Below are 27,675 nucleotides of genomic sequence, written 5' to 3' on the forward strand. Positions count from 1 at the left end.
AACTCGACTGGGCGTTTTCATAAGCTGATTTCTTCACGGCTAGTGAACAATACCAGCCATGGAAATCGTATCTGTCTCCACTGTGCACAATGTTCTCACTGACCAAGGTGGAACTAGGAATCTTCTTCAATGCCTGGAGGCGTGGAATAGTCTTGTCTTGAATAGGCCGGAATTCTTCCCAAACTCCCTCAAAATACTGGATTTTGAATATAAGCCCTGTTGTCCTATCATATGCATGAACAAACTGAGTAAGGAAATCATTTGCCTACTTTCTTGTGCTTTCAATCCATTTTTCCACCTCTGAGTGTGTACCTCTCGCTACCTCACAGTGTGAATGTATTCCATGGTCAACTGCAATAGGGGAAATAAAGGTGGGATCTCCACGCCTTGTCCCTATAATATACTCTCTGAGTCTAATATTTTCTTTTCTGTACCTTTCATTCTCCGCAACTGCTCTGTCTAACCTTGCATTGATTGCCTGGAGGTTGTCACCAATCTCCTGGAATTCTTGTTCTCTGGATGTACGACCAAGGGTGACTGAAGTGATCTGGAAATCCATGGGAGTAGCAATGTCCGCTGTCATGCCTGCAATAGGAACAACAATCTGTGCAATCCGCATTCCTGTCTCATCTCTAGCTATGTGCGACAAAATCTCCGCTCTCTTGGGCTCCTTCCCCTTGGCACTCCTAGCTAGGTAGTCATCAATATCATCAATAGGCTGTACCTCTAACATTTGTTTACTTTTCTCCATACTTCTCCTCAGCCATTCAGGAATAGCGGCCATCTCCATACCATCATCGAGACATATTCTCGATCAAGCCCTTTCAATGCCGAGATAACATCCTCATTGTCATTAGGATTATCCCTGGTCCAATCATATACCTCATTTCCCAAGCTAACTTCCAGAAGGACAGTAGGGGATTCCGACTGATCATTATTCTCATCAGGAGGTGCAAATGTTGCTGTGGCATGGAACTCCTGAATATTCTCTGGTAGTATCATTGTGTTGGAACACTGCCGAGTCTCCTTATTCTGTTCTGTTATTTCAATCACTTCGATTGATGAGACACTGGGAGGGGGTGAAGGAATGACAAGTGGAGGAATGATAGTCTTTTGTTTCTTCTTCACATCTTCAATCTGCTTCCCTCTGGCCTTAACTTCTCCTGGCGTGTTCTTCCTTCTCTTGGGAGCTTGACTCTCTTTGTCTGCATGAATCCTGACATCACTGACAGTCCTTTGATCATCTTCGGAAGTAGACTATTTCGGTTTCATCTTTTCATAAGTGAAGGGAACACCCATGTCAACTAACTTATTCATTTGTATATCCACCCATAGGCGGGAGAAATTCATGACCTCTCTCATCAATATATTCAGGTCAATCTCTTCTGACTCTGATCAATTAGGCAATAGGATTGCCTTCTTCATTTCACTCTCATACTGTGGATGTGTATGATCTCTATCATCTAATACCTGATCAGGAATGAGGAAAAGTCCACACTTCCTCATAAAATCCACTGACATTTTGGACCACATTCTTCTCTTCACTGCTTGCTTGTCCATCAGGTTAGCCCAATAATCCTCTATGTCAATCTTATGAGTGAACTTCTCTCCTCTGATCCTTCTGACCTTCTTGTCTGGATCGAATCTTTCTCTCTTCTTGTACGTAGCAAATTGATAGAATGCAAGCTCCTCACTCGCAGTGCTGGCGGCTATGGTGGATTGGCAAACCTCTGACGTCTTCCCAACTGAAATAGGGAATGTCATTCCTGTCCTGTGCTTCTCTCTCTGGATAACATCGAACTCTAGAAGCTGTCTCACCACTTCCAACAATATCATTTTGTCGGTTGGATACCTAGGAAGTCTGTAGGGTTCGTATTGAAACCCATGTATCTTGAGGTATGTGAAAGTGGGAAACTGTATATACCATAATCCATACTTTTCTATTAACTCGGTTGCCTCCTTGGACAATCTTCTGTAGATTCCGCTTTGCAACATCCGTGTGATGTACATAGTGAATGCATCATTCACTCTCTTATAGTCTTCAATTCTATGCATGCTCAGCTGGGGATAGCATTCATAACTCTTAAATTGTCCTTGTCCATTCCCGACTTCACCTTTGCATATTAATCCTCTGTATGAAACAAATCGTGCAAGCAGGTACACCAGGTAAGAAGTCATGGTGAATGACTTGGACCGCTCTACATTCCTTAGTTGAAAATCCAGATTGTCACTTATAATCATGGACCAATTCACTAGTGTTCCTCTAAGACAATCCTGGATGAGGTAGAACATCCATCCATCAAATATTGCTCCCTGCGGCATCCCCATCACTCTGTTGAGTAGGAATATCAAATCACTATATTCCTCCTTAAAATCTATGCACATAAGTGTCTTGGGAGCCTTGGAATGATGAGACCTAGGCTTGATCATCCACTTTTTGTCAATTAAATTCTTACATACACCCATCTTCTTCGTGTATCTTTCTGCATAATCCTCCTTGGTCATATCCTTCATGTCTGTTCCGCGTGGAATTCCGAACACCTCAGCAATGGCATCTTCAGCAAGGTAGGCAATGACAACACCTTTAGGACTCTTGATCATTCTTGTGAGCGGATCATAACATCATGCACATTCCAGGATCAACTCACTGCACTGTATGGACTGTGGAAATCCAGCGGCATGGAAAATGCCACTCTTCATAATATTCTCATATGCTAGGGAAGGAACCTGATCTCTGACTCCGAACATCTGACGCTGCATCTGGTCGAAGTTCAGGAAATACATGTTTGTATCAGCGATCTCCTTCCATCTGGATGAAATCTTAAACTCTGGATAAAATCCAATCTCCAGCGTCTTCAACAGTTCTTTTCTTTCCTTATATCCTGACTTTGACATCGCACCTGCACGAAGCTCGAAGTTAAGACTTAGGAAAATAATATAATACTTGATAAAATTCTTGACTTTCTAAAGATTTAGCTTATTAGAGCATGGAGTCAGGAAAATAATCCATACACTTGGTAAATTTTAGCAATTTAGTTCAAAGTGTGACAACACTAAGGCATGGAAGCCTTCCATAAAATTCATTTATACCTCCTTATGCCTAGAAAATATGCAAGCTAAAATGCAAAGGAGTATACCGGATTGATGATGACTAAGGAAAGGTGTGAAAGGTTGTGTTTTCACACAATGAATGTCTGAAGACACCTTCCGCAGTCAACAATGGAGGTCAACAATTCTGAAGACAACCTGAAAATCAGACTTTTAAAACATGTTGTAATCTTCAAAATGTGCATAGTCTTGATAAAAATCAGTTCTAATGATCAAAACAATCATTTTCTGGAATGTAAGTATGGCTGGTAAAATTTAGTTTTTTGAGGACAAGTCTGAAAATTGGATACTTTAGACTTACCAGCACCTTGCAAAGTGGTTTAAATCCCTAAAAATGATGAAAAATTGCTAAGGAAACAACCCCAAGCAAATTTGCCAAAATTGGTTAGGTGGTTGGAAATGAAAATTTCTGAGGACAACCGCTAACAATGGAGTTTCAAACCTGCAACAGCGATAAAATGGTCTAAAAAATGCACAGAAAACTCCATAAAACACCTCCGAATGCTAAATGTTTAAGTTGGAATTGGCTGGGCAATAAAAACTTAAGTCTAAAAAATTAATGGCAGCCATTAATGGAAGTGAAAATTTGAAGCAAACCTTAGATCTGAGGCGAATCAGCTGGCTGGAAATGATGGTAGCCAACAAGCATGCACAAAACCATCAAAATGTGGCACCAAATCATCTCCTTAGCAAAATCGAATTTTTCCCAACTATGGCGCCAAACTGAAATCTGAAGATTGATGTCAATGGCAGCCTTGATCTGCAGTAGCAAGGATGGCAGCAATCTGAAAAATCGCCCAAGTTGGGATTGGATACTCCAAACACAAAAAATTGCCTTCCTTAGCAAAAATCGAAATTTTTCAGAATTTTGAAAAATGTTGTTAATGGCAGCAATCTGCAGTAATGAAGGTCTGAAAAGCAAGCAAAAATGGTGGAGGAAAAATCGCCCGAGTCTCCAAACATGAAATTGCCAATTTTCACCAAAAAATGCTAAAGTTTGAAAAAATCGCCAAACTTAGCAAAATCAAAATTCTGAAACTGGTCTTTAATGGCAGCCAAGAGGAATAGATCAGCAAGCTGGAAAAAATGGAAGAAAATAAATCCTCAATCCCACACTTCACAAAAACGCCTTGCTAAAAAATTCGCCCGACTTGGAGAAAAATCGCTTTCATGGAGACACCTGGCAGAAATAATAATAAAATAATGCTAAGTCTCCTCTCATATACTTGCTTTCACCTCTCTCTTTCACCACACAAGCAATGTGGGATAAAACACTTGTATAAATACTTGCTTGGTGAAAACCTAACTTGCTTCTAGAAGGTTCAAATATTAAATGATTATTGCAAGTTATTAAATTTTGCTTTTAAATTTTAAATAATCATTAATAATCATTTAAAAGCAATTAAAATTGGGGCTTATTTATTAAAATATTGCAAATTAAATCCAAAATAAGCCTCCAGGGGAAAATCGATATAGGTTGGGATTAAAAAATCCCTTTAAAAATCATAAAAATGCCAAAATTTACCCCATAAGGAAAATTCGACCCATGCTTGGACAAAAATCCATGCTCAACTTTATCAAAATGCACACAAAAAACCTCCCAGGGGAAAATCGATATGAACTTGGACAAAAATCCAGACAAAAATCCACTCCATTTGCAAAAAATCACCCCCAGGGGAAATTCGATATTAGTCTAGACAAAAATCCATACTCAAAACTCACTTAACTTGGAAAAAACCTCCCTGGTGGAATTTCGACCTCAGTCTGGATGAAAATCCGGATTCAAAACTCCTCAAAAATATTCCCAGTGGAAAATCGATCCCTGTCTGGATGAAAATCCGGACAAAAATCCTTACAAATGTTCTTAAGGGAAATTCGACCTCTGTCTGGATGGAAATCCGGACAAAAATTGTCACTTAGTTGTCACAAAAATCTTGGTGGAAAATCGACCCAGGCATGGAATCATCCTCGCACTCCAATCCGCACTTCCGGTGGAAAATCGATGGCAGTCTGGTTATATCTTGACACTTAGCCAAATTTTAGCACTTCCAGGGGAAATTCGACTTGGCTATGGATAGACAGTGGGGGAAATTACTAGCCAGTATGGATTTCAGGGGAAACCCATGCATAGTGTGGATTTTGAGTGGGGGAATGGGTTGGGTAGTTTGGAATGTGAAGGCAAAAGCACCTCTAGATGGATTTTGACCCTTTAACCCTTGCAATATGAATTTCCCTTAGGATTTTATCATTTTAACCACTCAAAATCACTTAGAAACATTAAATTTAAACTGAACTTAGGCTAATTTTCCAAAAATATGAGTGAAACGCTAGGAAAATATTGGAATAAAGTGCGAAATCAACTTAAATAATACCTTAGGAGCGAGAAAACAACTCCAAACGATCTGTGAATATCTTGGCACTTTAAAATCACTAATGCGCGTGTTTAAAAACACGTTAACGCTCAAAAGGTCTACACTTAGACAAAACTTAGGATCGTTAAAATATCAACTTTTGCAACTTGATCCTATAATTTCAAAAACCCTAGATGGCACTAGGTATGATCAAAACTCCGAGACTCGGGCATGGGAAACACAAAATTGCCCACTAAGCAGCCAAAACCCTAACCTAACAACACAAAAAGCTAGCAAAGAGGGGGTCCCCGTTAGCAATGGGGCGATGTGTGAAAAGGTCACAGCAGGTCCCTCGCCTCATATAAATAAAGAACAACTTGACCTCATTTATAACACAACATTTCTACTCTCTCATATGCGAATCTGCTCTGAAGTATAGCGAACTTAGTCAGTCATCTGCTGTGCATAAAGCGATTCACTTCTGCTGTCAAGGGGTAAAACGTTAGGTGTGATCATCTCCAGTAAAAGGGGTGAACTGCTGTCAAGAGTTAGGCATCAAAAGTGCAGATCAGGTTGCTGTCTGATGGAGACAAGAGTGCAGATTTGAGGTGCAAACCTAATACTGATCTGCCATCTATATCAGCCCTAAAGTGTGGCCATATCAGACCTCCTAAAGAGATGAGTGTTGTAATCAGAATATTGTCTAATTAATAATCAGATCTGAGGATCTATTCTTGCTGGGTTTTTCCTCATAAGAGGTTTTCCCAGGGTAATATTGTCCTGTCTCATTTTACATCTATTTTGATTGCTCTCTGTCATTCACTAAGTTGAATAACCTAACATAAATTAATTCAATTCTAGTTATAAATCTACTTTCTGTTTCTTATCATTGATTCAGTCAGAGATCACCTTGTCACCTCTATCTCCAAATTCACTACAGCTAGAGAGATATTCAAACATCTAGAAGGTATTTATGAAATCAATAACCTCAGTAGAGCAATTGCATTAAGGCAACAATTACTTCACATTAAAATGGCGAAGGAAGATTCAATTATGTCTTACTTCATGAAGATCTCTAAACTAAAGGATCAACTAGGCTCAATTGGTCATAACATAGAAGACAAGGACATTGTCATGATCTCATTGAATGGTCTCCCAGATTCATGGGATTCCTTCATTCAATCCATAAGTGGGAGATCCAAATTCCCAACCTTTGATCGTCTTCGGAACGATTGCGTTCATGAGGAATCTCACCTTGCCACAAGAGGAAAACTCAAGAGTCCTCAAGTGGATGATCAACATATGCTTGCAATCAATGCAAGAAAGGTGATAATTGGAAGAAGAATAATCATAAGAGGCATAGAGAATTCAGACCACCTAGGTCTTAGAATTCTTGGAAAAAGCCAAGAGATCTCTCTCGTCTAAGTTACCGGTTTTTGTGGTTTTGGCTTGGGTCCGGGTCCTGGTTCGTGCCCGGTCCTGGTCCGGCCCGGGTTTGACCTGGGTCCTTCCCAGGTGGCTGGGTTCCTTGTGGGTCCTGCGACGCAGGACCCATAGGGAACCCGACCACCTGGGAAGGACCCGGGTGGAACCCAGGTCGAACCTGGGAGGACCCGGGTGAATCCAGGAGGACCCAGGTGAATCCAGGAGGACTCGGGTGAACCCAGGCCTGTGGGTTCCCAAAAACGGGGCCCACGGGTCAAAAAACAATAAAAAAATATTTTTGTATGGATTGTATATATTGAAAATATATATAATATATGTGTATATATATAAATTTATAATTAATATATGTATATATGTATAGACGAACCTGTACCCGTACCCGTACCCAAGAATTTTTTTTTTTGCCGAACCCGCGAATCCGTACCCGAATCCGAACCCGAACCGGTAACTTAGTCTCTCGTGTTCGATGTTTTAGATGTGACAAATATGGTCACTATGCTAGAGAATGTCAGCATGAACCCTCGCAAAGGGAAGCCAACCTAAATGAGGTCTTAGAACAAAATGAAGACTTCTTATTCATTTCTGCCTTGTCAAGCAGCATACCCTTAGATAGTATCACATGGCTGATTGACAGTGGTGCTTCCAGACACATCATAGGCTATCGTGAGCATCTTTCAGACTTAGTAGAAAATGATACCAGTCTACATGTGGTAATTGGTGATGATGCTCAATATTCGGTAAGAGGTTCTGACACTACCTCTTTAAATTTAAATTCTGGTATTTCACTTCACCTTAGTGATATCTTATTTGTTCTTGGAATCAAAAGAAACTTAATCTCTATTTCCGCTCTAGAAGATAAAGGTTATCAAGTAGCATTTTTTGAGGGTAAAGTACTTGCTTGGCCTAAGAAATCTAGTTTTAAATCTGCTCGTGTTATTGGAAATAGATATGATAGTTTGTATAAGCTCTCCACTAACCCCGTTCAAGACCTCATTAATGAGGCCCTTGAATCCTGTGAGCTATGGCATTGAAGGCTTGGACACTTACACTTTCAAGCTCTCTCTTCCCTCAGAAGGATAGTTAAAGGTATGCTTAAACTCAGTCAATTTCATGATGATACTTGTAAAGGTTGTGCTATGGGTAAAAATGTTAAAAGTTCTTTTCATAGAAGTGAAAGTAGAGCTAAAGAAAAATTAGAACTTGTTTATTCTGATTTATGTGGACCTATGTCTGTAGCTTCTCCTAGTGGATGTCTCTACTATGTAATCTTCATAGATGATTTCTCTAGGAAAACTTGGATTTATTTCTTAAAGACTAAAGAATCTGATGAAGTCTTAAGTAGATTTAAAGAATTTAAGGCATTGGCTGAAAACATTTCTGGTAAAAGAATTAAATGTTTAAGGTCTGACAATGGAGGTGAGTATACCTCTGGCAGTTTTTATGAGTTCTGTGTTGAGTCAGGAATTGAGAGGGAGTTCTGTGTTCCCTACAATCCTCAACAAAATGGAGTTGGTGAAAGAAAGAATAGGACTATTGTTGAGGCTGCAAAGGCTATGATCCATGATCAAGACTTGCAAACTTTTCTTTGGGCTGAGGCTTCTAGAACAACAGTATATATTCAGAATAGATGTCCCCACCGTGTTCTAAAGAATATGACTCCTGAAGAAGCCTTCACAGGATCTAAACCTGACATCAACCACTTGAGAATTTTTGGAAGTCTTGTGTATGTTCATGTGCCTAAAGAAAAGCGAACTAAGTTGGAGCCTTCCGGAAAGAAGGGGATGCTAGTTGGATACAGTGAATCTTCCAAAGCCTTCAGGATTTACATACCAGGTCAAAGGTATGTTGAGGTAAGTAGGGATGTTATTTAAGAAGAAGACATTGCATTTAAGAAGTCAAAAGGTTCTCCTGTTATTGATGAGGCTAATGATAATCAAGATATGAATGTTGATACTAACCTTGAGATTCAAAGGGAGTCTGTTGTGACTCCACCTCAAGAAGTGCATGATGATCCACCTGAGCCTATGAATCCCACAGATGTACTTGGTGACATTGTTGTTAGCAAAAAGAGGCCACTTTGGGTGAGAAACACCATTCAAGAAGCTAAAAGATTTGCAGCCCCCAGTGGTACCTTCAGAGAAAGCAAGAGACCTCAAGTATTCTCCAACTACGTTGCATTGATGAGCAATCTCATTGAGTCTGAGCCATGCAATGTTGAAGAAGCCCTGAACCATCATGCCTGGAAGTTAGCCATGGATGAAGAATATCAGTCAATCATCAAGAATGATGTCTGGGATATTGTGCCTAGACCTAAAGGTAAGTCTGTTGTTTCTTCTAAATGGTTATTTAAAATTAAACATAATGCTGATGGTAGTATTGAGAAATATAAAGCTAGATTTGTAGCTCATGGTTTTTCTCAAAAGGAAGGCATAGATTATGAAGAAACATTTGCTCCTGTTGCTAGATATACTTCTATTAGAACTATAATAGCCATTGCTGCAGCTAAAGGTTGGAAGCTACATCAAATGGATGTTAAGACTGCCTTCCTTAATGGTGTCATTGAGTAAGAAGTCTATATTGAACAACCTGAGGGTTATGAGACTCATGAAAGAGAAACTCATGTTTGCAGATTAAAAAAAGCTCTATATGGCTTCAAACAGGCCCCTTGAGCTTGGTGGAAAGAATTGATAAGTACTTGATAAGTTTAGGTTTTTGTAAGAATGATGCTGATTCTAACATTTATTTTAAAGTATCTAATGATGAAATGCTAATTCTGGTTCTATATGTGGATGATTTATTTCTTACTGGTAAAGATGAACTCATTATTAGATGTAAGAAAGAATTAACTTCAGAATTTGAAATGAAGGATTTAGGTCTAGAAGTATGGCAAAGATCTAACGAAATTTTCTTAAGTCAAGGAAAGTATACTATTGATATTCTGAAAAAATTTAGAATGATGGATTGTAAACTTATGTCTACTCCTATGGAATCTAACTTAAAGAAGTTGAGTGTTTCTGCAGCTAACTCTGATTTTGCAAGTCCATCTGAGTACAGACAGTTGATTGGATCATTGATGTATCTAGTTAACATTAGACCAGATATATGCTATGCAGTGAATGCTCTCAGCCAGTTCACGAGCATGCCTAAACATGTTCACCTTGTTGTAGCCAAACACATCCTGAGATACTTGCGAGGCTCAGTTGGCTTTGGGCTGAAGTATCCAATGAAAACTCCAATAACCCTGGAAGGTTACTCAGATGCAGATTGGGCAGGAAGTGTAAAAGACAGGAAAAGTACTTCAGGCATCTGCTTCAACTTAGGATCTGCAGTGATTTCTTGGGCTTGGAGAAAACAGTCCTCAGTGGCACTAAGTACAACTGAAGCCGAGTACATTGCAACAAGTGTTGCTTCTAGGGAAGCAGTATGGCTTCGTAAACTTCTTGCTGGGTTGTTTGGACAACCCTGGAAACCCACAGTCATTAATTGTGATAATCAGAGTTGCATAAAGATGTCAGTCAACTCAGTGTTCCATGAGAGGTCAAACATGTGGAAACTCATTATCACTTCATTCGGGATATGGTGCAAAGAGGTGCTATTCAGCTGAAGTATGTCAGTACTGATGATCAAATTGCAGATATCCTTACCAAGCCTCTATCCAAGGTGAAGTTTGTGTACTTCAGAGACAGGCTTGGCATTTCGGAAAATGAAACCTTGGTTGAGAGGGAGTCTCAACCTCGGTGATGCATTGTGTTGCATCAACCACCCTTTGCGGGCAATGTAAGGTGGTAGTCTTCTCAAGGAGAAGAGTAATTGTTACCATCCTCTGCGGGGAATGTAAGATGGTAGAAAAGATCCTCGCCACCCTCTGCGGGCAATGTAAGGTGGCTCCGGTCTATGCTTGTGTGCAAGATGGAAGTCTACTAGGTTCTGATTATGTAATCTATTCTTTGCTTGTGTGCAAGGTGGAAGATAGTGATATTCTGATTATATTCTCTTCTCCCTAATTAAGAGGGAGTGTTAGTTTTTAATTAGGGTGAAGAGCGGATTCCATAAGGGCTGGGCCCTTTATCTCTTCTAAGGATAACGTGTATCCTTTAGGGCTGGGCCCTTTCTCTCACACCACTCTCTAATAAGGCCGACCCTATATCTCACGCCACCCTAAGGGAAACGTGTTCCCTCTAATAGGGCCGACCCTATATTACAAAAGACAATTGGCACAAAAGAAAAAGGAATAAAAGAATTGTTGTCAAGCCGACCTTAAATAGGTCCCTCGCCTCATATAAATAAAGAACAACTTGACCTCATTTATAACACAAGATATCTACTCTCTCATATGCGAATCTGCTCTAAAGTATAGCGAACTTAGTCAGTCATCTGCTGTGCATAAAACGATTCACTTCTGCTGTCAAGGGGTAAAACGTTAGGTGTGATCATCTCCAGTAAAAGGGGCGAACTGCTGTCAAGAGTTAGGCATCAAAAGTGCAGATCAGGTTGCTGTCTGATGGAGACAAGAGTGCAGATCTGAGGTGCAGACCTGATACTGATCTGCCATCTATATCAGCCCTAAAGTGTGGCCATATCAGACCTCCTAAAGAGATGAGTGTTGTAATCAGAATATTGTCTAATTTATAATCAGATCTGAGGATCTATTCTTGTTGGGTTTTTCCTCATAAGAGGTTTTCCCAGGGTAATATTGTCTTGTTTCATTTTACATCTATTTTGATTGCTCTCTGTCATTCACTAAGTTGAATAACCTAACATAAATTAATTCAATTCTAGTTATAAATCTACTTTCTGTTTCTTATTATTAATCTGAAAGTAAAAACTAACAGGTGAAACCAAACCAAGCTTTGTTTCACCATGAGGGAACAACTACACAAAGTTAATGCAATCTCCAAAGGTAAGCAAATGATTTTCAAATTACTTCTACACATTAACACCGTAGACATGCAAATCTATGAGCATAAAGCAATTGAAGTTAAGCTTCTAAAGTGAGTTCAGATTAACCATGCATTGCAATTTGCAATCAACAAACTATAAATGGTATGAACATATAGGTTTCACCATGAATCAACAATCATATCTTCCATTCAAATATTCAACTTAATGTAAACAAATCTAAACTAATGAGAAGTAGGAAACCATGCTAACATTCCAAAACAACACAAGCTCTCACCAAGCTCCGATGAGTTTGTATTTATTTTGGCAGTATTTTGGCAACAATTTCACAATGTCTCCCTTTACAAATGAAATGAGCAAGCCTTATATATAGATCTCAATTACAAACGAAGGGCCCTGATTGATTCTAAATCTATGCCCAAGATAAAAGAAACCCTAAGTGGAGCTAGTTACAACTAGCACCCTATCCACTAACTTTTATTAAATATTGATCAATGAAAATAAAATACTCTCCATGGCACAATTTGCATGGATCAATATCAAATAGGAAAATTCAATGCCACCTACTATTATAACAAATCATATTCTAGGATTGTGTGCCCATTGTCTCTTTCCTGATAGCAAATTCAATGAACCTAGCCATGATGATCTCAATCACATCCATTGGTGGATTTGGCATAGCCTCCACCTTATACTCAGTGATTACCAAGTCAGCTGTACACGTAAAAATCTTTTCCCATTCTGATCCTTGTTCTTGAAAACCATTCATAAAGACTATGAATGAGGCAACATCCTCTAAGTGATCTTTTGAAATGGAACTTGTAGCTTTGAAAAAGGTGCTTTTCATTTTATCTTTCAAGTCTTCCACATTCATGTCTTCATCACAATCCATTTCTTGTTCAAACATTACCTGCACAGAGATGAGGATTCTATCCTGAATATCCTTGACCATTTTCTTTAGTTCAACACAATCATCCTTTGCCTTGTCAAGGATTTTCTTTCTCAAAACTAATGCACAATACCATCGATGGAAGTCAAATGCTGATTTGCCTCTATTACATTTCCATCCACCAAAGTTTGTTTGGAAGTATCCATTAACACATGCAAATGTGGAATAGTCTTTTCTTGGATAACATGACATTCTTCACATGATGCAACTATTACTTGAATTCTGTCCAAGATAGTGATAGTTCTCTCATATATTTGTACCAGTTTAACCATGAACTCATCTGCTCTGTTAGAAACATTTCCAATCCATCCATCTTTATTTCTTCAAAGTCTTGAACTGATTCCTTTGAAAGCACTTCAGTAGGCACGGATGCCCCTTCAGCTTGTTGAATTGGATTCATCAAGTGTTGTATGTAATCTTTCAGTTCCTTGACTTCTGCCTTTAATTGATTTTTCTTTTCTTCTTCTTTTCTCAATCTCTCCTTAATCGTCTTCATGGAATCCTCCAATTTATCAACCTCTTGTTCCTTTGTTGTTGGTTGTAATGTCCCTTTCTCGGATCACCTTATCCTTTGCCCTAAATTCACAAATGCAAACCGAATCAAATATAATCCTCACCCAAGAACAAGATGAGATAAGTTTGTCTTGGAAACGTGCAACCGAGTTAGATAATAATATTAGATATAATCCATATGATACATCCATTTCTTGGGTTAAGAAAAGATAGAACATCTAAATCTAAATGATTATGCGGGGGTTCAATTATAACGAGGGTTGAGATGGGAGGGACATTATAAGGTGCCCTAAATATGCCCTACCCTAAGCCCAAGAGTGAAAACTTTGTCCCCCTTTGTAATGTGCCCATTCAGTCATCCTAGGAATCCAATTTTGTGAAGTCTCTAAAGACACAAAATTGTAAATGAATGCTGTACTATCACCAAATACAAAGCAGATAATAAACATCATTGGTATTAACGCGATAAACATGAATGAGTAGCCAGCAAGTTGTGGTGTCCCCAAACTGAACCCCATCAAATATTGTTAATATTAAGAAAGCTCCTTGTATTATCTTTATGAATGACGAGGATGAGGATAGTGAATAAGCCTATGATTTATGACAAGTGCACTTTGCATATTAAAGAGAGAGAACTGTTTATGTTAGTCAACCTTATGTAATAGTCAATTTTCTAAGACAGCAGGTAAATAAAAATGTGACTTACTAGTTACAGATAAGCAACCTCGATAATCATTGTGAAAAGAGCAGATCATGTAAGGCACATATGATGGGAGGTAATGAGTAAAGGGACATTGCCAAGAGATCGACACAGCAGTGGAAGCGGTTGACTCCATTGATTTGCGATTGGCAATTATATTTGAATAACCAAGGCTGAGCGGATTACTTACAACATCGTCGACGTCCCTAGTTATGATGACTGTGACTTAAAGATTAAATGGTATCTTGTTATTAGAACAAATAACAAACATTGATCAGCGATTATAATCTTTGAGATAGTGATAACTAATAACAAGAAGGGATTGATTATGTTTGTCAAAGCAGCAATGATTAATATGTTTACATTAATAAACTCAAAGGCGGCAACTAATGTGTTACGTCAACAATCATATAGAAGAAAGAGTATCAATGATAAACTAATTTGTGACTCGATATTATTATGGCACCAACTATAATACTATCGTATAATTTGTGGAAAGGCACGAGAAATATTCTATCGGTGGAATTCATAACTGCGATTACAAGGTGACTGTTTGGCATAACAAATCAGAACTAAGGTAGACAGTGGACACATCTCTTGGGGACAACAGATCCTATACTGTTTTATATACTGTTTTATCACAGTTTGAAAGAACCTAAGGGAGGATAATATTCGAAGAATTACCAATACCATTTGATCTGACATAAATATCAGAATTGAAGTAAGAGGACTTCAATAAAACTTAGGATTTATTAGTATTAAAATAAGCTTGCCACAAGTGGTTTTAAAAGAAGCCTCAAATGGTGACTGCAGCATTTAGAAAGAGTTTTTGGAGATTCCACAATTTTGTTGTGTTTTTTGCAGCAGCTCCACTAAATGGTATGGGACCCATTTGGAAGACTTTATTAGTTGTGTTTTTTTACTTCAGCCCCACGTAAGTTTTCACAAGGAATCTGGAGATTATTGTTTGTGATTTGGACAATCAGCATTACCAAAAGGCCAACAACATGTTGAAGATTGAAGATTTTTGTTTGGGAAAATTATTGGTATTTTTTACCCATTCTCCACTAATTGTGAGCTATCAATAAGATGGTTTAAGAGGATGTCTACAATATAGAAACATATATCCCAAATCAGAGAATCTATCAAGATAAGTATTACTTTTCCAAACTAGCCCTAAAACTTTAAGCTGAATATTATAATGAAATATATTCAATTTTGATAAAATTATATTTATTAATGTATTACAACTCTCATATTAAGTTGGAATTGTTGTCACAGGACTAAATTACAGCAAATCCCCAAAAGGGGACACTACACCCTTGGCCTAATGTGGTCGTTAATGTTGCTCATGTGGTGGTGTACCTAGTGGAGCTTATACGCTGTTCTCCTCTACGATGCCATCTCTCTCCTTATGATTGAGGATCGCTTCTAGTTCACCTCAACAATTGACCAATATAGGGTTCGTAGGGAAGACTGCAATAGGGTGCCCTTAACTTGACCCTAGGCCCAAGAGCAGAATCTCTGTAGCCCTTGGCTTCATATGGTCCTTAACCATTCTCATGAGGTGGTGTACCTAGTGAGGCTTGTGCGTTGTTCCCCCTCCTTGCATTCCGTTTCCTACCCTAGTATGATTCTTTATTGTAGTTATATAGTGGTTCATATATTATCAAGTGCACAGATACATGTCTATTATATGTAACAATTCATGCATCTATTAGATATATATACATCCAACCACATCTAATTATTATAAAAACATAGATGTATTGAGAAATTAATTCTGTATACCACAAGAATTTGATACGTTACTATTTAATCAGATCTGCTGCAAAGGAAATATCTTTGCTGATATTCAATTGATTGAATGATTGATGAGTGATTGAATGAATTCCTTTGATTGTATGATTTGAGGTATTGGTGAATGAGAGTGTAATGAAGGCTGTTTGATATATTGGTGAATGATGATTTGATAGTGGTTTGCTGATTGATTGTTTGCTCGATTTGAATGATTGGATTGATGATTGATAAGTCATCCTTGAATGGTTGGAATGATCTCTTTTATACTTCATTGGTAAAAGGGTTTCCACCTTCAATAAGAATCGAGTCACCACCCTTCACAAGAATCGAGTCACCATCGTTCATTGCTACCTTTGCGAATAATAAATTATTTCCTAAGTTGATCTCCCTTGGATGTCCTCCTCAAATGAAACCTTCTCTCCTCTGTATTTTCCAATGAGAGAGTCACACTTCTTCATCATGCCTGCCCTTTTTCAATGGTCACAACCTTTCACAATTACCCCCCCTTTGAAAGAGTCACAACCTTTCATTATTTCTGCCCTTTGAGAGAGTAACAACATTTCATAATTATTACCTTTTGAAACAGTTATTTCCTCATTTCTTCCCATTCCTCCTCGTTCCATTTATCCTTCTTTAATTGCTATGCTCCATTGTTTTTTCCCTTCCTCCATATCCTCTTTCAAATGAACTCTTCTCCCTTTTATATGTCATGTTTGAGGGAGTCACAACTCTTCATGGCATGCCTCTTGACCTTTCATTAAACTTAATTAACTTGTAATTAATTATATTATATTTCATTATTATTATTATTTTATATTTTAATTTTGTTATTATTATTTATTATTAAATCTTATTTCAATAAGGGGACATTATATTGGTCCCAAATCAACTTTCACAACTTCATACTCTTCTAGAGTAATATCCTCCTTTGCTTTGTCAACTTTTGGAACTGCAATGTGCATTGTGCAAGATCTGCAACTTTCCTTTGAATCTTGGAGTATTTCTTTGCTTTCTTCTTTTCTACAGTCTTACCAATCCTTCCTAGAAAATCCTCCAAGTCATTTGATCTCTCAACCATTGAGGAGCTGTTGACTGTTCTACATCTTCATCCAATTCTTCATGTTCTTGGCATCCTCAAAGTGCTGATATCATTTCTTCATTGAAATCTTCATTTGGAAAGCCCATGCTTGAACCTCCTATGATATCTTCAATCGGAATTGCTCCTGGCTCCACTAACAGATCATCAGGAAGAACTTCCATATCTTGAGAAGGATTTTCATTTTGGTTCCTTTGTAGAGTAGATTCCAAAGCTCCGTTCACACTTTGACCATCTTGTACTCTTGGATTTGATTCATCTTTCCTTAATGGCTTATTCTCAGCAATCGATGTCCCATTCTTGTCCATGGAAATTGCAACCTCTTGTATTGGAGAAGTACTAGTTGATGAGCGAGTTGTACTGGTCTTTTGCCTATCTGTTTTTGTTCTTCACTAGCAACTTCCTTTCTTTTTGTCTTCTTAGCTTGTAAAGTTTTGACCATGTCTTTCCCTTTCTTGTGAATTTCACCTTCTTGTTTACTTCTTTCTTCCTCAATACTAATTTCTTGTTGACTTTCCGTCATTTCATCATCAGAAGATTGCGACTCCACTTCTCCCATCAAATCATAAGTTAGAGGGATATTTTGTGCTTTCAACTTTACAACTTGTTGATCCATCCATTTTTTTGTATATGCCATAACTGGTCTCATTAACTCATTCAGGTCTACTATTTCAACTTCTGACCTAGTAAGTGGAGGAAGAGGTCTACTTTTTTCTTCTTCAAACTGACGTTGGACATAATTTCCATCATCTTTGACTTGATCCAGCATAGGAAATAGTTGGCAAATTCTAATCATTTGTACTGTTAGTCTATAATACATTCTCCTAATTTCAAAATCATCCACTGCATCTTGCCCAATGATCTTCAAGATGCACTTTGTGCCGATATTTTCTTCCATTTACTCTCCTAATATTATTACAAGGATCAAAGTTTAGTCTTGATGGGTAAGCTACAAGTGGGTAGAATTGTAGCTCCTTGGATTTCTCAACCGCTTGAATCGAAGGACACACTTAAATTGAATTTCCAAGAGTGATTGGAAAGGTTATCCCAGCTTTATGTTTGTTTTTTTAAATCTTGTCATACATGGATAACTGCCTTGTAACTTCCAACAACACCATCTTGTCTGTTGGTACCTTGGAAGCTTGTAGGGAGAGGATGAACATCCTTGCAATCTGATATAGGTGAATTTGGGTAACTGAATGAACCACAAACCATACTTTTATACCAAATCCTTGACCTCTTGTGATAATCTCATATGGGTGCCTCCTTGTAAAATTCTTACAATATACATTGAGAAGGCATCTTTCACCCTTCTAAAACGAGCAATATTGTGAAGGTGTAATTGAGGGCAACATTCATACACTTTGACTTGTCCTTCACCATTCCCAACTGGTCCTTTGTATGTTAATCCTTTATACCTATTGCTCCTTGCCAACATGTAGACAATATATGAAGTCATATAAAAATATCAGAAACATTCCAACCTCCTCAGTTGGTCATCTAGATTGTCACTGATTATCTTGGTCCAATTGATCATCTTCACTCTAGATAATATTTCTTCAACATTATAGAACATCCATGGCTTGAAATTAGAAGCTTGAGGGCATCCCATGACTGTGTTCAATAATGTGACAAGATCTTCGTATTCCTCTTTGAAATCCGATCTATGAAGTCGCTTGGGCATCCTAGAATGATGAGTTCTTGAGTTTGACAACCAAGTAATATTGATGATCTCTGCACAAGTATCAAGTCATCTTTATACATCTTCAATGCTTCCTCTTTTGTCTTGTAAATGGCGGAATTATATACTAGAATATCAAATGCCTCTGAACTAGCCTCCTTTGCAAGATAAGCTAATCTTCTGCCATCAGGAGCCACCCCTGGTCTTTCCTCGGGATTGTAACGTTTTGCACATTCTTCTATCAACTCACTGTATTGCAAGAGGGAAATCGATAGCTTGCACAATTCCATTTCGTATCATCCTCTTAACTATCTTGGACGGATTGTGTCTATATAGTCGCCATTTAAACTTTGCCATGTTTATGTGTCCTAAGTTGGTATCTCCAACCTTCTTCCATCGTAAGAGGATCTTTGACTCTGGAAGTACTCCCTTGGAGTTGTTCTTCATTTGAGTTTGCCTTGACACCTCTTCGGTCCTAGCACCTGACATCTATTCCTGAAATAAAGAATTTTGGTATTACTGTTGCAAATAGATCCTAAGTTAACTTCAAAAGTGCTTGAGTGAAGTGCAAGACGTTAATGCTAAGAAAATGTTTGTTCAAAACATTGCACTCCTAAATAACATTGAACAGCCTTTAAAAGAAATTGCATAAAATCATTCTTCAATGGAATATTGTAAAACATGTAGAGTATATTGTCATTGATGTTCATGTTGGCTTAGTGACTGTTTTAGCTGATTGTTTATGCCACATTTTTTTGGTGTCTTGTTCGAAAGGTTTGTCTCCTTATGTGGATTCATTTTGAGTTCAGGTGTTGTATAAGTTAGTTTCGATGCTTGTTTTTGTGCTTGCATTTGGCAAGTAAGAGTTGCAGTTCTTTGTTTCTGTGTGATATCTTCTTCCTTGTCGGATTTTAGCAACGAGGATGTCTCGGCAGTAAATACAATATTATATCTGGAACCAAACACTTCTGGTGCTCTCTGCTGGGCAGAGCACTTGTGTGGTGTTTGTTCTTTGTCAGAGATTTGATCCGTTCTGGAAGATGATTTGTTCTCTGTTCAGTGTATGATGAAGTATGGGAGTTGTTGGTAAAAACAAAAAAAAAAGGGTAAAGGTTTGCAGAACTGTTTTATTGGGTTGTATGTTTTTCTTTTGGTTGTGAAGTTTGATTATCACTGGAGAATGTTTCTGCAGCTTTGTTTCTATTCAGGCCAGTTTTGAACTTTTTTTTGGGACGTATTTGAAGATGTCAAGTTCGTTCTTTAAAATGAAGAGTGTTCGATTCTCATTGGGTGGAGCTTATTATGTGTACAGTCTGTTTTTAGCAGTCATAACCGCTGGAAGTTTGTTTTTGGTGTTCTACTTGATATTGTTACTGCTAATGCTGGGTATGGTAGCTGCCACGTTCAAGTATTTCAGCGGCCCGGACATTCCTTGCTACATTCTCTTTACCGTAGGATATGCTTGGCGTTGTTCGTCGTTTATCATCGTACTCGTGCCTGCAGATATTGGGATGTTGTCATTTACCTGTGCGTGTGTTAAGAAACGGTTAGAGCAGAAGAGATTGTCTTCACGTGGCAGATGCAAAACGATTGGTAAGAATGGTTTTTGTGTAAATATTCTGTAATGGCTTCCTACAGGTGTCAAAGGTTGGTAGAAAGGCAGCTGTAAACATCGAAGGGACGTGAAATAGGAGATGTGTAGACTCTATTTTTTGAATGTGATTTGAACAGTAGAAGGTGATCTTTGAAATACGTTTAGATATATTGTGTCAGCTAGCATGTCTAGTGAAAAAATATACGGTGTCATCTGAATGAATGGTATATGTAAGATCATGAGAGCTTTATGGCTGTTTTTAAGGAAGTGTGTTTTTATGAAAAGCTGTAGGGTCATTTTTTAAGTGAAGAGGGTATATTAAAAATGGTAGATATCGCAGTGAGTTCTTCTGGATGTGTTGTAATGATCATCAATTTTTGAAGAAGGATTGACATGGACAGATGTATACGAGAACTTTAAAAATACTGTTTTTGGATAGTGTTGCTAAACAGTGATGTGTTTTTAAGAGAGATGTTTGGAGAGTTCTGATTTAAATTTCTTAGTGCTGTGTGTATTCTGAAAAGTACATATAATGCTCAGTACTTGTGAGTTTGTGTTGTAACTGGGGTTGGTGCCTTAGAAAATAGAAGTTGGAGCTTCAGTTTCTTGAAGTTGGTTTTTTGAGGGGGTTGGTGCCCTCATTTGTAATTCTGAGTTCGTGCTCATTGGGTTGGTGCCCTTTTGTTTCAATGAAAGCTTTTGATGCCGTGGTTTTTTACTCGAAAGGGTTGTCCATGAGATAAATTCTGTGTCTTATTTGTAATTATTTGTTCAGCTTCTTTCATTTGGTATGATTTGACTAAAGTTTTTGTAATACTGATTCAACACCCCCCGCACCCCCTCTCTCAGTGTTATTGAATTGGTTTTCAAAACGAAGCAACAAATTCATACAGATTTTCACAATATCACACATAATTTCCTATCCTTAAAGAAATAAAATCCTTCACATCCTTGTCAAAACTCTTGTTTTTCTACCTCTTGCACAAAATTTTCCAGAAATTTGAACCTTATGAGTTCTGATTTCACTTTCAGCAATCTGGAAATAGCACTCAAAAACTTGAAATTCTGAAAATAATGGTATAATTTTGGAAAGTGCTACTTCAGGTCTGGAAATTACTTTGATTTTCACTCAAATCAGTCAATATTTCTCTCAAATTTTTTAAAATTTGCTGCAAACTCAGAGATTATTGAACACAGAGGTATGAAGATAAAAGCATAATACACATCAAGGACACGTAATTTATCACGTGGAAAACCCTTTCGGGTGAAAAACCACGGCTTAAATGAATCTTTTCAAAACTAAGTGGGTACCAACCCAGCTTACAAATAGTGAGCACCAACTCACAAAGGGCACCGACCCTTTTACAAGCCCAAACAAATAACTTCGAAGCACCTACTTCATACACTGCAAATCAGAAGCTCCAACTCCAGAAGTTTACCACAATTCAAAGCACACTATTAACAGTTCATTTGAACATCATAGAAATAATACTATCAGAAACTTAAACGGTTTCTCTCCAGAAGTTCATTTGAACATCATAGAAATAATACTATCAGAAACTTAAACGGTTTCTCTCCAGAAGTTAATTTGAATACAACTCAAACGGTTTCTCTCACTGCTCAGAATTCATTGTTGTAGCTCTTAGAGAAAAATATAAACCTTCAGGTCTCTTGCTGTTAAACAGAATAGAGAAATATGTCACAGCACGCTTTAGAAACTTAATTGCACACTGTATCTCTATGTATGTAGACAGTACTGGCACCACACGCAGAACAAAACTCGAGTTTTTCAGAAATTCACTTCCTCACACCCAGATTTCAGTTATTCTGTCAATAAAAATAAATCCTCACAACTCTCCCCAGTTGAAATACAGAGCGCACACAGAAGTTTCCAGAATCGGCAGCAACAAAATAATGCCAACATGCATCAATAACGGAAATGCACAGACAGTCAAAAACAGATTCAAATGCATCCACGGCAGAATCGTATATCTCATCTCATTTTTTTATAACATAGCCTCCCGCGACCTCCTTTTTAAAAAAAGATATATAGTTGTCACAACAAAAGAATTCTGACATTAAAAGAAATCCACAGCCACATACGTACACATAATTTTTGCCGACACCAATAGGAGCTGCATGCGATATTGGAAATTGAAGTGTAACGCCCGGCAAGTGCATTCAGAAAAAAATGAAAAAATGAGTAAACCACTTTCGGACTACCGTTCCATGCAGTAAAAAAACGTCTGCTGACACATATCAATGACCCCCCCTTTTTAAAAAAAATTATTCGGTGCAGTTCAACACCAAAAAGCACGATTTTGTGCCAAGAATTAATAACCACGATAAAAATTCACAAAAACGTAGCAAAATACGTCCACCACGTCCACAAGGAGTAAATACGATTTGACCACGTATTCCAAAAGAGTTGCTGACTTAGCACAAATTCTGATTCAGCTGCTGACAAATAGACAAGTAAGCATACAGCTTAGCTTAGACACACACTCAAGCAGCACTAGCAGGTCCACAGGCAGCTCCAGCAAGCAACCAAGTAGCTGAACCAGGCAAGTAGACAGCTGAAGCAGGTCAAGCAAGTCAAGCTCCTTAAGCAGGTCAAGCTGGTCAAACTCCTCAAGTCAAGCTGGTCAAGCTGGTCAAGCACACAAGCAAGCAAGCAGCTCAAATAGACTTTGAAATTATCTTGACATCAATGACACAAATATCCAACATAACTGTTTTTCATGGATTTTGAGCATTCATGTATAAACTTGACAAAATGCAAGAAGAAATCAGATTTATTCATGCCATGTCAATCAGATCTTGGACTTGTGTATGCATTCCTTGGTGAGATTAACATCCTTGCATGTTATAAAATTTCAATAATGCAAGGCGGGGATATGGGTTATGCATGCATTGAAATTACAGTGCATGGCGGAGATATGCAATATAGTGAAACTCAAGATGATCTTGTAATGTCAATTGAAACTTCACCTTTTTCTTGCAATCTAAAAAAATACAAGGATTTCAACACTTTCAAAGTGAAAAATGCAAGGAAGTTGCACAATTTTGATGGGAGTTTGCAAGGGTTTCAACATTTTCAAATGGATTTTTGGGGGCTTACATGGTTTGGTGGAAACGCGTATGATGGAATTGCAAGGATATCTTACAACTTTAACTAGCACTTCACCCATTACTTGCAATTTTCACTTTCACAATCTTGATTTTGCAATTTCATTCCTGGACTGACTCCTAGACTTGACAAATCGAAACCCTTCTCATTCTAAGGCAAGAGAGCTTGACACTATTGTCGAACCTAAGCCAAACTAAGCAACACCAACGACAAAACAACTAAGAAAAGCGAAAACAAAGGGGCCCCCATTTGCAATGGGGCAATGTGTGAAAAGGTCACAACAGTATCCATGTTGATGCTTTTCTTATTACAATTTGCATCCTCATTTGATTATTGAAACTCTGATTTACAAGCTCAAATGCACAACATTTCAAATGAACATGACTTTGTCAATAACTGATGTTTGAGTACAATGGACAACTGTTGTGGATATAGTCTTGAAAATTTGGAATAATTACAGATAAGTATAGACATGATATTTCCACTGTCCATTATAGATGCAAAATAAGCTTCATCTTGAAGAAGGATCATGGAGTGTGATCTGGAACATTGATCCAAAAGCTCATACAAAATTTTCTACGAGAAGCACGTTTTGAATCAATATTAAGTGAAAAAATAAACTTTGTGGAAGGATGGACGAGTAATGAAGAATATGCATAAGATGCACTGAAGAAATATGTAAGTTGTGTGTGAAGTGCATTTGTCCTAGATTAGTGCTTGTTGATTTACTGTGAATATGATTGATGTGTGGCACAATACCACCCTGTCCTAGCAAAAACAATACACACATCTGAGCTGAGAATGTAATTGAGATTGATTGACAATCCCCTCCATGAAATTGCTTGTGTCAATGAAGATACCAATGGGGTAGAAGACAATAACACTTTGCTTTGCATACAAGTTATGTTGAGGTGACTAGTCAACAACATGGTAATTATCTGTCTATAACATCCACAATTTCTCTGTAGATCTGATTTAAGCTATTTCAAAATAAACTCCTGAATGAGCTCAATAAACCTAAAGCTGTCTTGACTCCTAATACGAATGACTTCCTTGGCTGTAGTTTTCGTGTGACTTACAATAGTTGTGTTTGCTCATTGTAGTTATCGATGATTGTACTATATTTTCCATGTGTTTTCTTTACTATTATTGATTGGATTCCTCCATCATCTCTAGAGTACTCAGGTCGGTTGCATTCTTCTTGTCTTTGTTCTTACTGATGTTTATTTTCTTTTGCTCATAAAAACTATTTAATAGACTATTTGGACATATGAAAATGGATTTTCATTATTCTTGCATATATGCAGGCTCTCAGGGTTGCTTTGGCAGAGACATTTTATGGAGATTTTGGCATAAAGCATTCTGAGATCTTTGTTTCTGATGGAGCAAAATGCGATATTTCTCGTCTTCAGGTAGTTAATAACTTAAGCTGATGACATCTTTTTTCATACTGTTGTTAGTTGGATACATTTTATGATATAAAGGATGCATAAAAGGTTCCTCTTTGTAAATAAGTTTCGTACTTAGAGCAATACTCTACAATGAGGCATGCAGTAACTGCATAAAGGGAAATCATAGGATTAACATTTTCTTTGAGATATGTTTTAAAAGGACACAATTTTATATTAGGGTGGACTTCTGAGATTTAATGTAATCTACTGTATGATAAGTTTGGCGCATACAATTGGTATTCCACATCTACAATGTATGAAGTGTGAACTATATGTGTTATGTAACAAGAGCCCATGGTTTGGGGGTAATTGATTCGTGTGTGTTTTGTGTTGAAGTTCCATTAATTGCAGTTAACAGTCTTGAAATTGAGGAGTGCCATAGAGTCTGACACCACATATAGTTGTTTCCCTCAAATAAAATGGACATCTCTGTAAGGTATGAATTATATGTTAATGTTGGGGAGTAATCCGATTTCATAGAACTTAACATGACTTGGCAAGCTTTCAGTTGTCAGCTATAGTTAATAATAGAAAGACAGAACGTACTAAGAAGCATGAAAAAGTAACCGTTATGATATGCTCTTTTTCCTACAGATAGGGGCATAATGTCACTGGGAGCACCTCTCTTATGTAGCCTGAAGTGACATTGCATTTCCCACTTGCCAGGCTCCTTCTATTATATTTGAATAAGTATTACTTAATAAATTTATTGTTTATAAAATTTCTAATCAATTTTAATAGATACTATTTCTTATCACTGGAAATGTCTTCCTGATCGTAGCAATTTTATATCAGAGTTTACGGGATTCAAACTTAAAATATCTCAAAAAAGCCAAATAGTAAGAGTGACATTTGACAGAGACTTATCAAATTAAGTCGAAGGTATTCAATATTGTACAATTACAATATTTTCTTATCATACAAATTCAATTTATAGATGTCAAAATAAACTCAACGACATATTAAATAGTGAAACTTTTTATATAGCTAATTGTAGCATGTAATAACTATTATGTATGCATTTCAAAAGTTTAAAGTCCAAAGATTATAAATTTAGCTCCCATTCTTCAATGTGCAAACTATTGAGTATATATGCCATGGATTGATTTCAGACCATGACATGAATCATCTAAAAATGGAATCATTGAATAGAATAGTAGCACTTATGTCTATGGTCCAATACACTAAATATTACTAGTTTAACATGGTCAACTGTTGTTTTGACCAAGGTGGTGAGTTCAGGCTAAATCAGCTTGTTTTTGTGCTTGATGAGCTCTCTTTAGAAAGAGTAAGTACTGTGACTCTTGCGGGTGCATTGTTAACATTTAATCCATTGTTAGTAGTGATTTTGAATGTTTCAGTAACAATGCCAAGATTCATTGCGAATATTACTATGAATAGCATATAAGTGGAGTTACATGCTATGAAGTCATGCTCTTATTTGGAAGCTAAGAGTAGGTATTGTTGTGACGTTTTCACACATCACCCCATTGCAAATGGGGACCCCCACTTTTTTCTGCTTTCTAGGTTAGTTGTGGAGTCTTTTGGCTATTAGCCTTTGTTTTGAAGAAGTGTAGTTTGTCAGAAGCTGATCAAGTCTAGTCTCTCTCATTAGGATGACATGAGGTATAACACTTCCTTTGCCCTCCTAAGCTTTCGACCTGCCTCTCCCAGTACTGCCAGCGGGTGCCCAAGCCCGATCTCTTCCCTTCCATCTCCCCTTTCATTTCCATCTTCCCTCACTTATCCATCTTTCCTTCCTACGTTTCCATTCTAATATCCACTCCCATCTCCTCTATCTCTCCATCATTCATGCCTTCCACTTCACCTTCTCCCATTCTCCATCGATCCTACATTTCTACTTTCCCTCACTCCCTTCTATTTCACCCCATATCCTTTACCTATCCTACCTTCCATCATCCCTACTTCATATCTATCCTCCACCCCTTATACCTCTCAACCCACCTTCAACTCCTTATTCCTCCCACTTTCCAATTTCCTTCCCATTCCCTTCCTTCCTACCCATCTACTACCCTTCCTAACCTACCCATCCACTATCTATAACCCCCTTACCACCCTACCTCTTACCCTTATCCTATCGTATCACACCCCCCTTAACACCCTTCACAACCCTCCTTACTACCCTTTCATAACCCTTATCCTATCCTAGCCTACACCTTACACCCCTCCCCTTAGCCTATCCCTTATGCCTCCCTTATTCCCGACACCTTCTTACACGCCTTACCCCCTTTTACTAAACTAACCTTGCTCCTATTCACCATGTCACCACTTCCCTTTTACTCCTTATAACTCCCACTGCAGCTCCTATCAAACCCCCCTCACACCTTTCCTAACTCCTTATGACCCTACGACATCTCTTTCCTCCTCCCCTTATCCTTTCTTTATCGTACACCCCTTTCACCTCATTTCCTTTGACTCCCCTTTCACAACCGTGCCATGCTTTACTTGGGCCCACAAACTCAAGATGGAGATTTTAAAAGTCTTCACGTGCCTTGCGATTTTCCTTTGACCCCCTTTGCTACCGTTAACCATGTTCGGGCCCCACAAACCTTATGGAGGAAAGCAAATCAGAATTTTAAGGCATTAACAATACCATTTCAGGCACCGACATCAATATTTTCTTTCACCAATAAAAACACGGGTTGAGGGTTATTTCCCTTGATCACTTCTAAGGCATGAATTAAAGGATAGTGCAATTTCTTTGACCATTCTAAAGCACTGACTAAGTCTTGTGCTGTTTTCATTACCCAGCTAAAAGTGCGCCTTAAGAGTGAGCGACTTCCTTTGACTGTCCACATCAGCGACATAATTGATGAGTCATTTCCTTTGACATATGAAATGTGCACCTTAAGGAATTGTGTTCAGCCTTTGCCTCCTTAGATCCGTGCCTCTAGGAAATATGCTTGAATGGGACCCACGATTTAAAGAAAGAAAAA

The 27,675-nt window shown here is 37.9% G+C and overlaps 1 protein-coding gene across 1 annotated transcript in view; it reads left to right on the forward strand.

Annotated features, from left to right (window-relative positions):
* LOC131079883 (probable LL-diaminopimelate aminotransferase, chloroplastic) overlaps nucleotides 1-27,675 on the forward strand; it is a 237,792-nt gene that overhangs the window by 108,728 nt on the left and 101,389 nt on the right. Inside the window, exon 6 of the mRNA XM_058017925.2 lies at nucleotides 24,575-24,679. Within this exon, the coding sequence (XP_057873908.1) occupies nucleotides 24,575-24,679 (105 nt within the window). The remainder of the gene's footprint in view (nucleotides 1-24,574; nucleotides 24,680-27,675) is intronic.

This window comes from Cryptomeria japonica, chromosome 10 (assembly GCF_030272615.1).
Source record: "Cryptomeria japonica chromosome 10, Sugi_1.0, whole genome shotgun sequence".
Taxonomy (NCBI): Eukaryota; Viridiplantae; Streptophyta; class Pinopsida; order Cupressales; family Cupressaceae; genus Cryptomeria; species Cryptomeria japonica.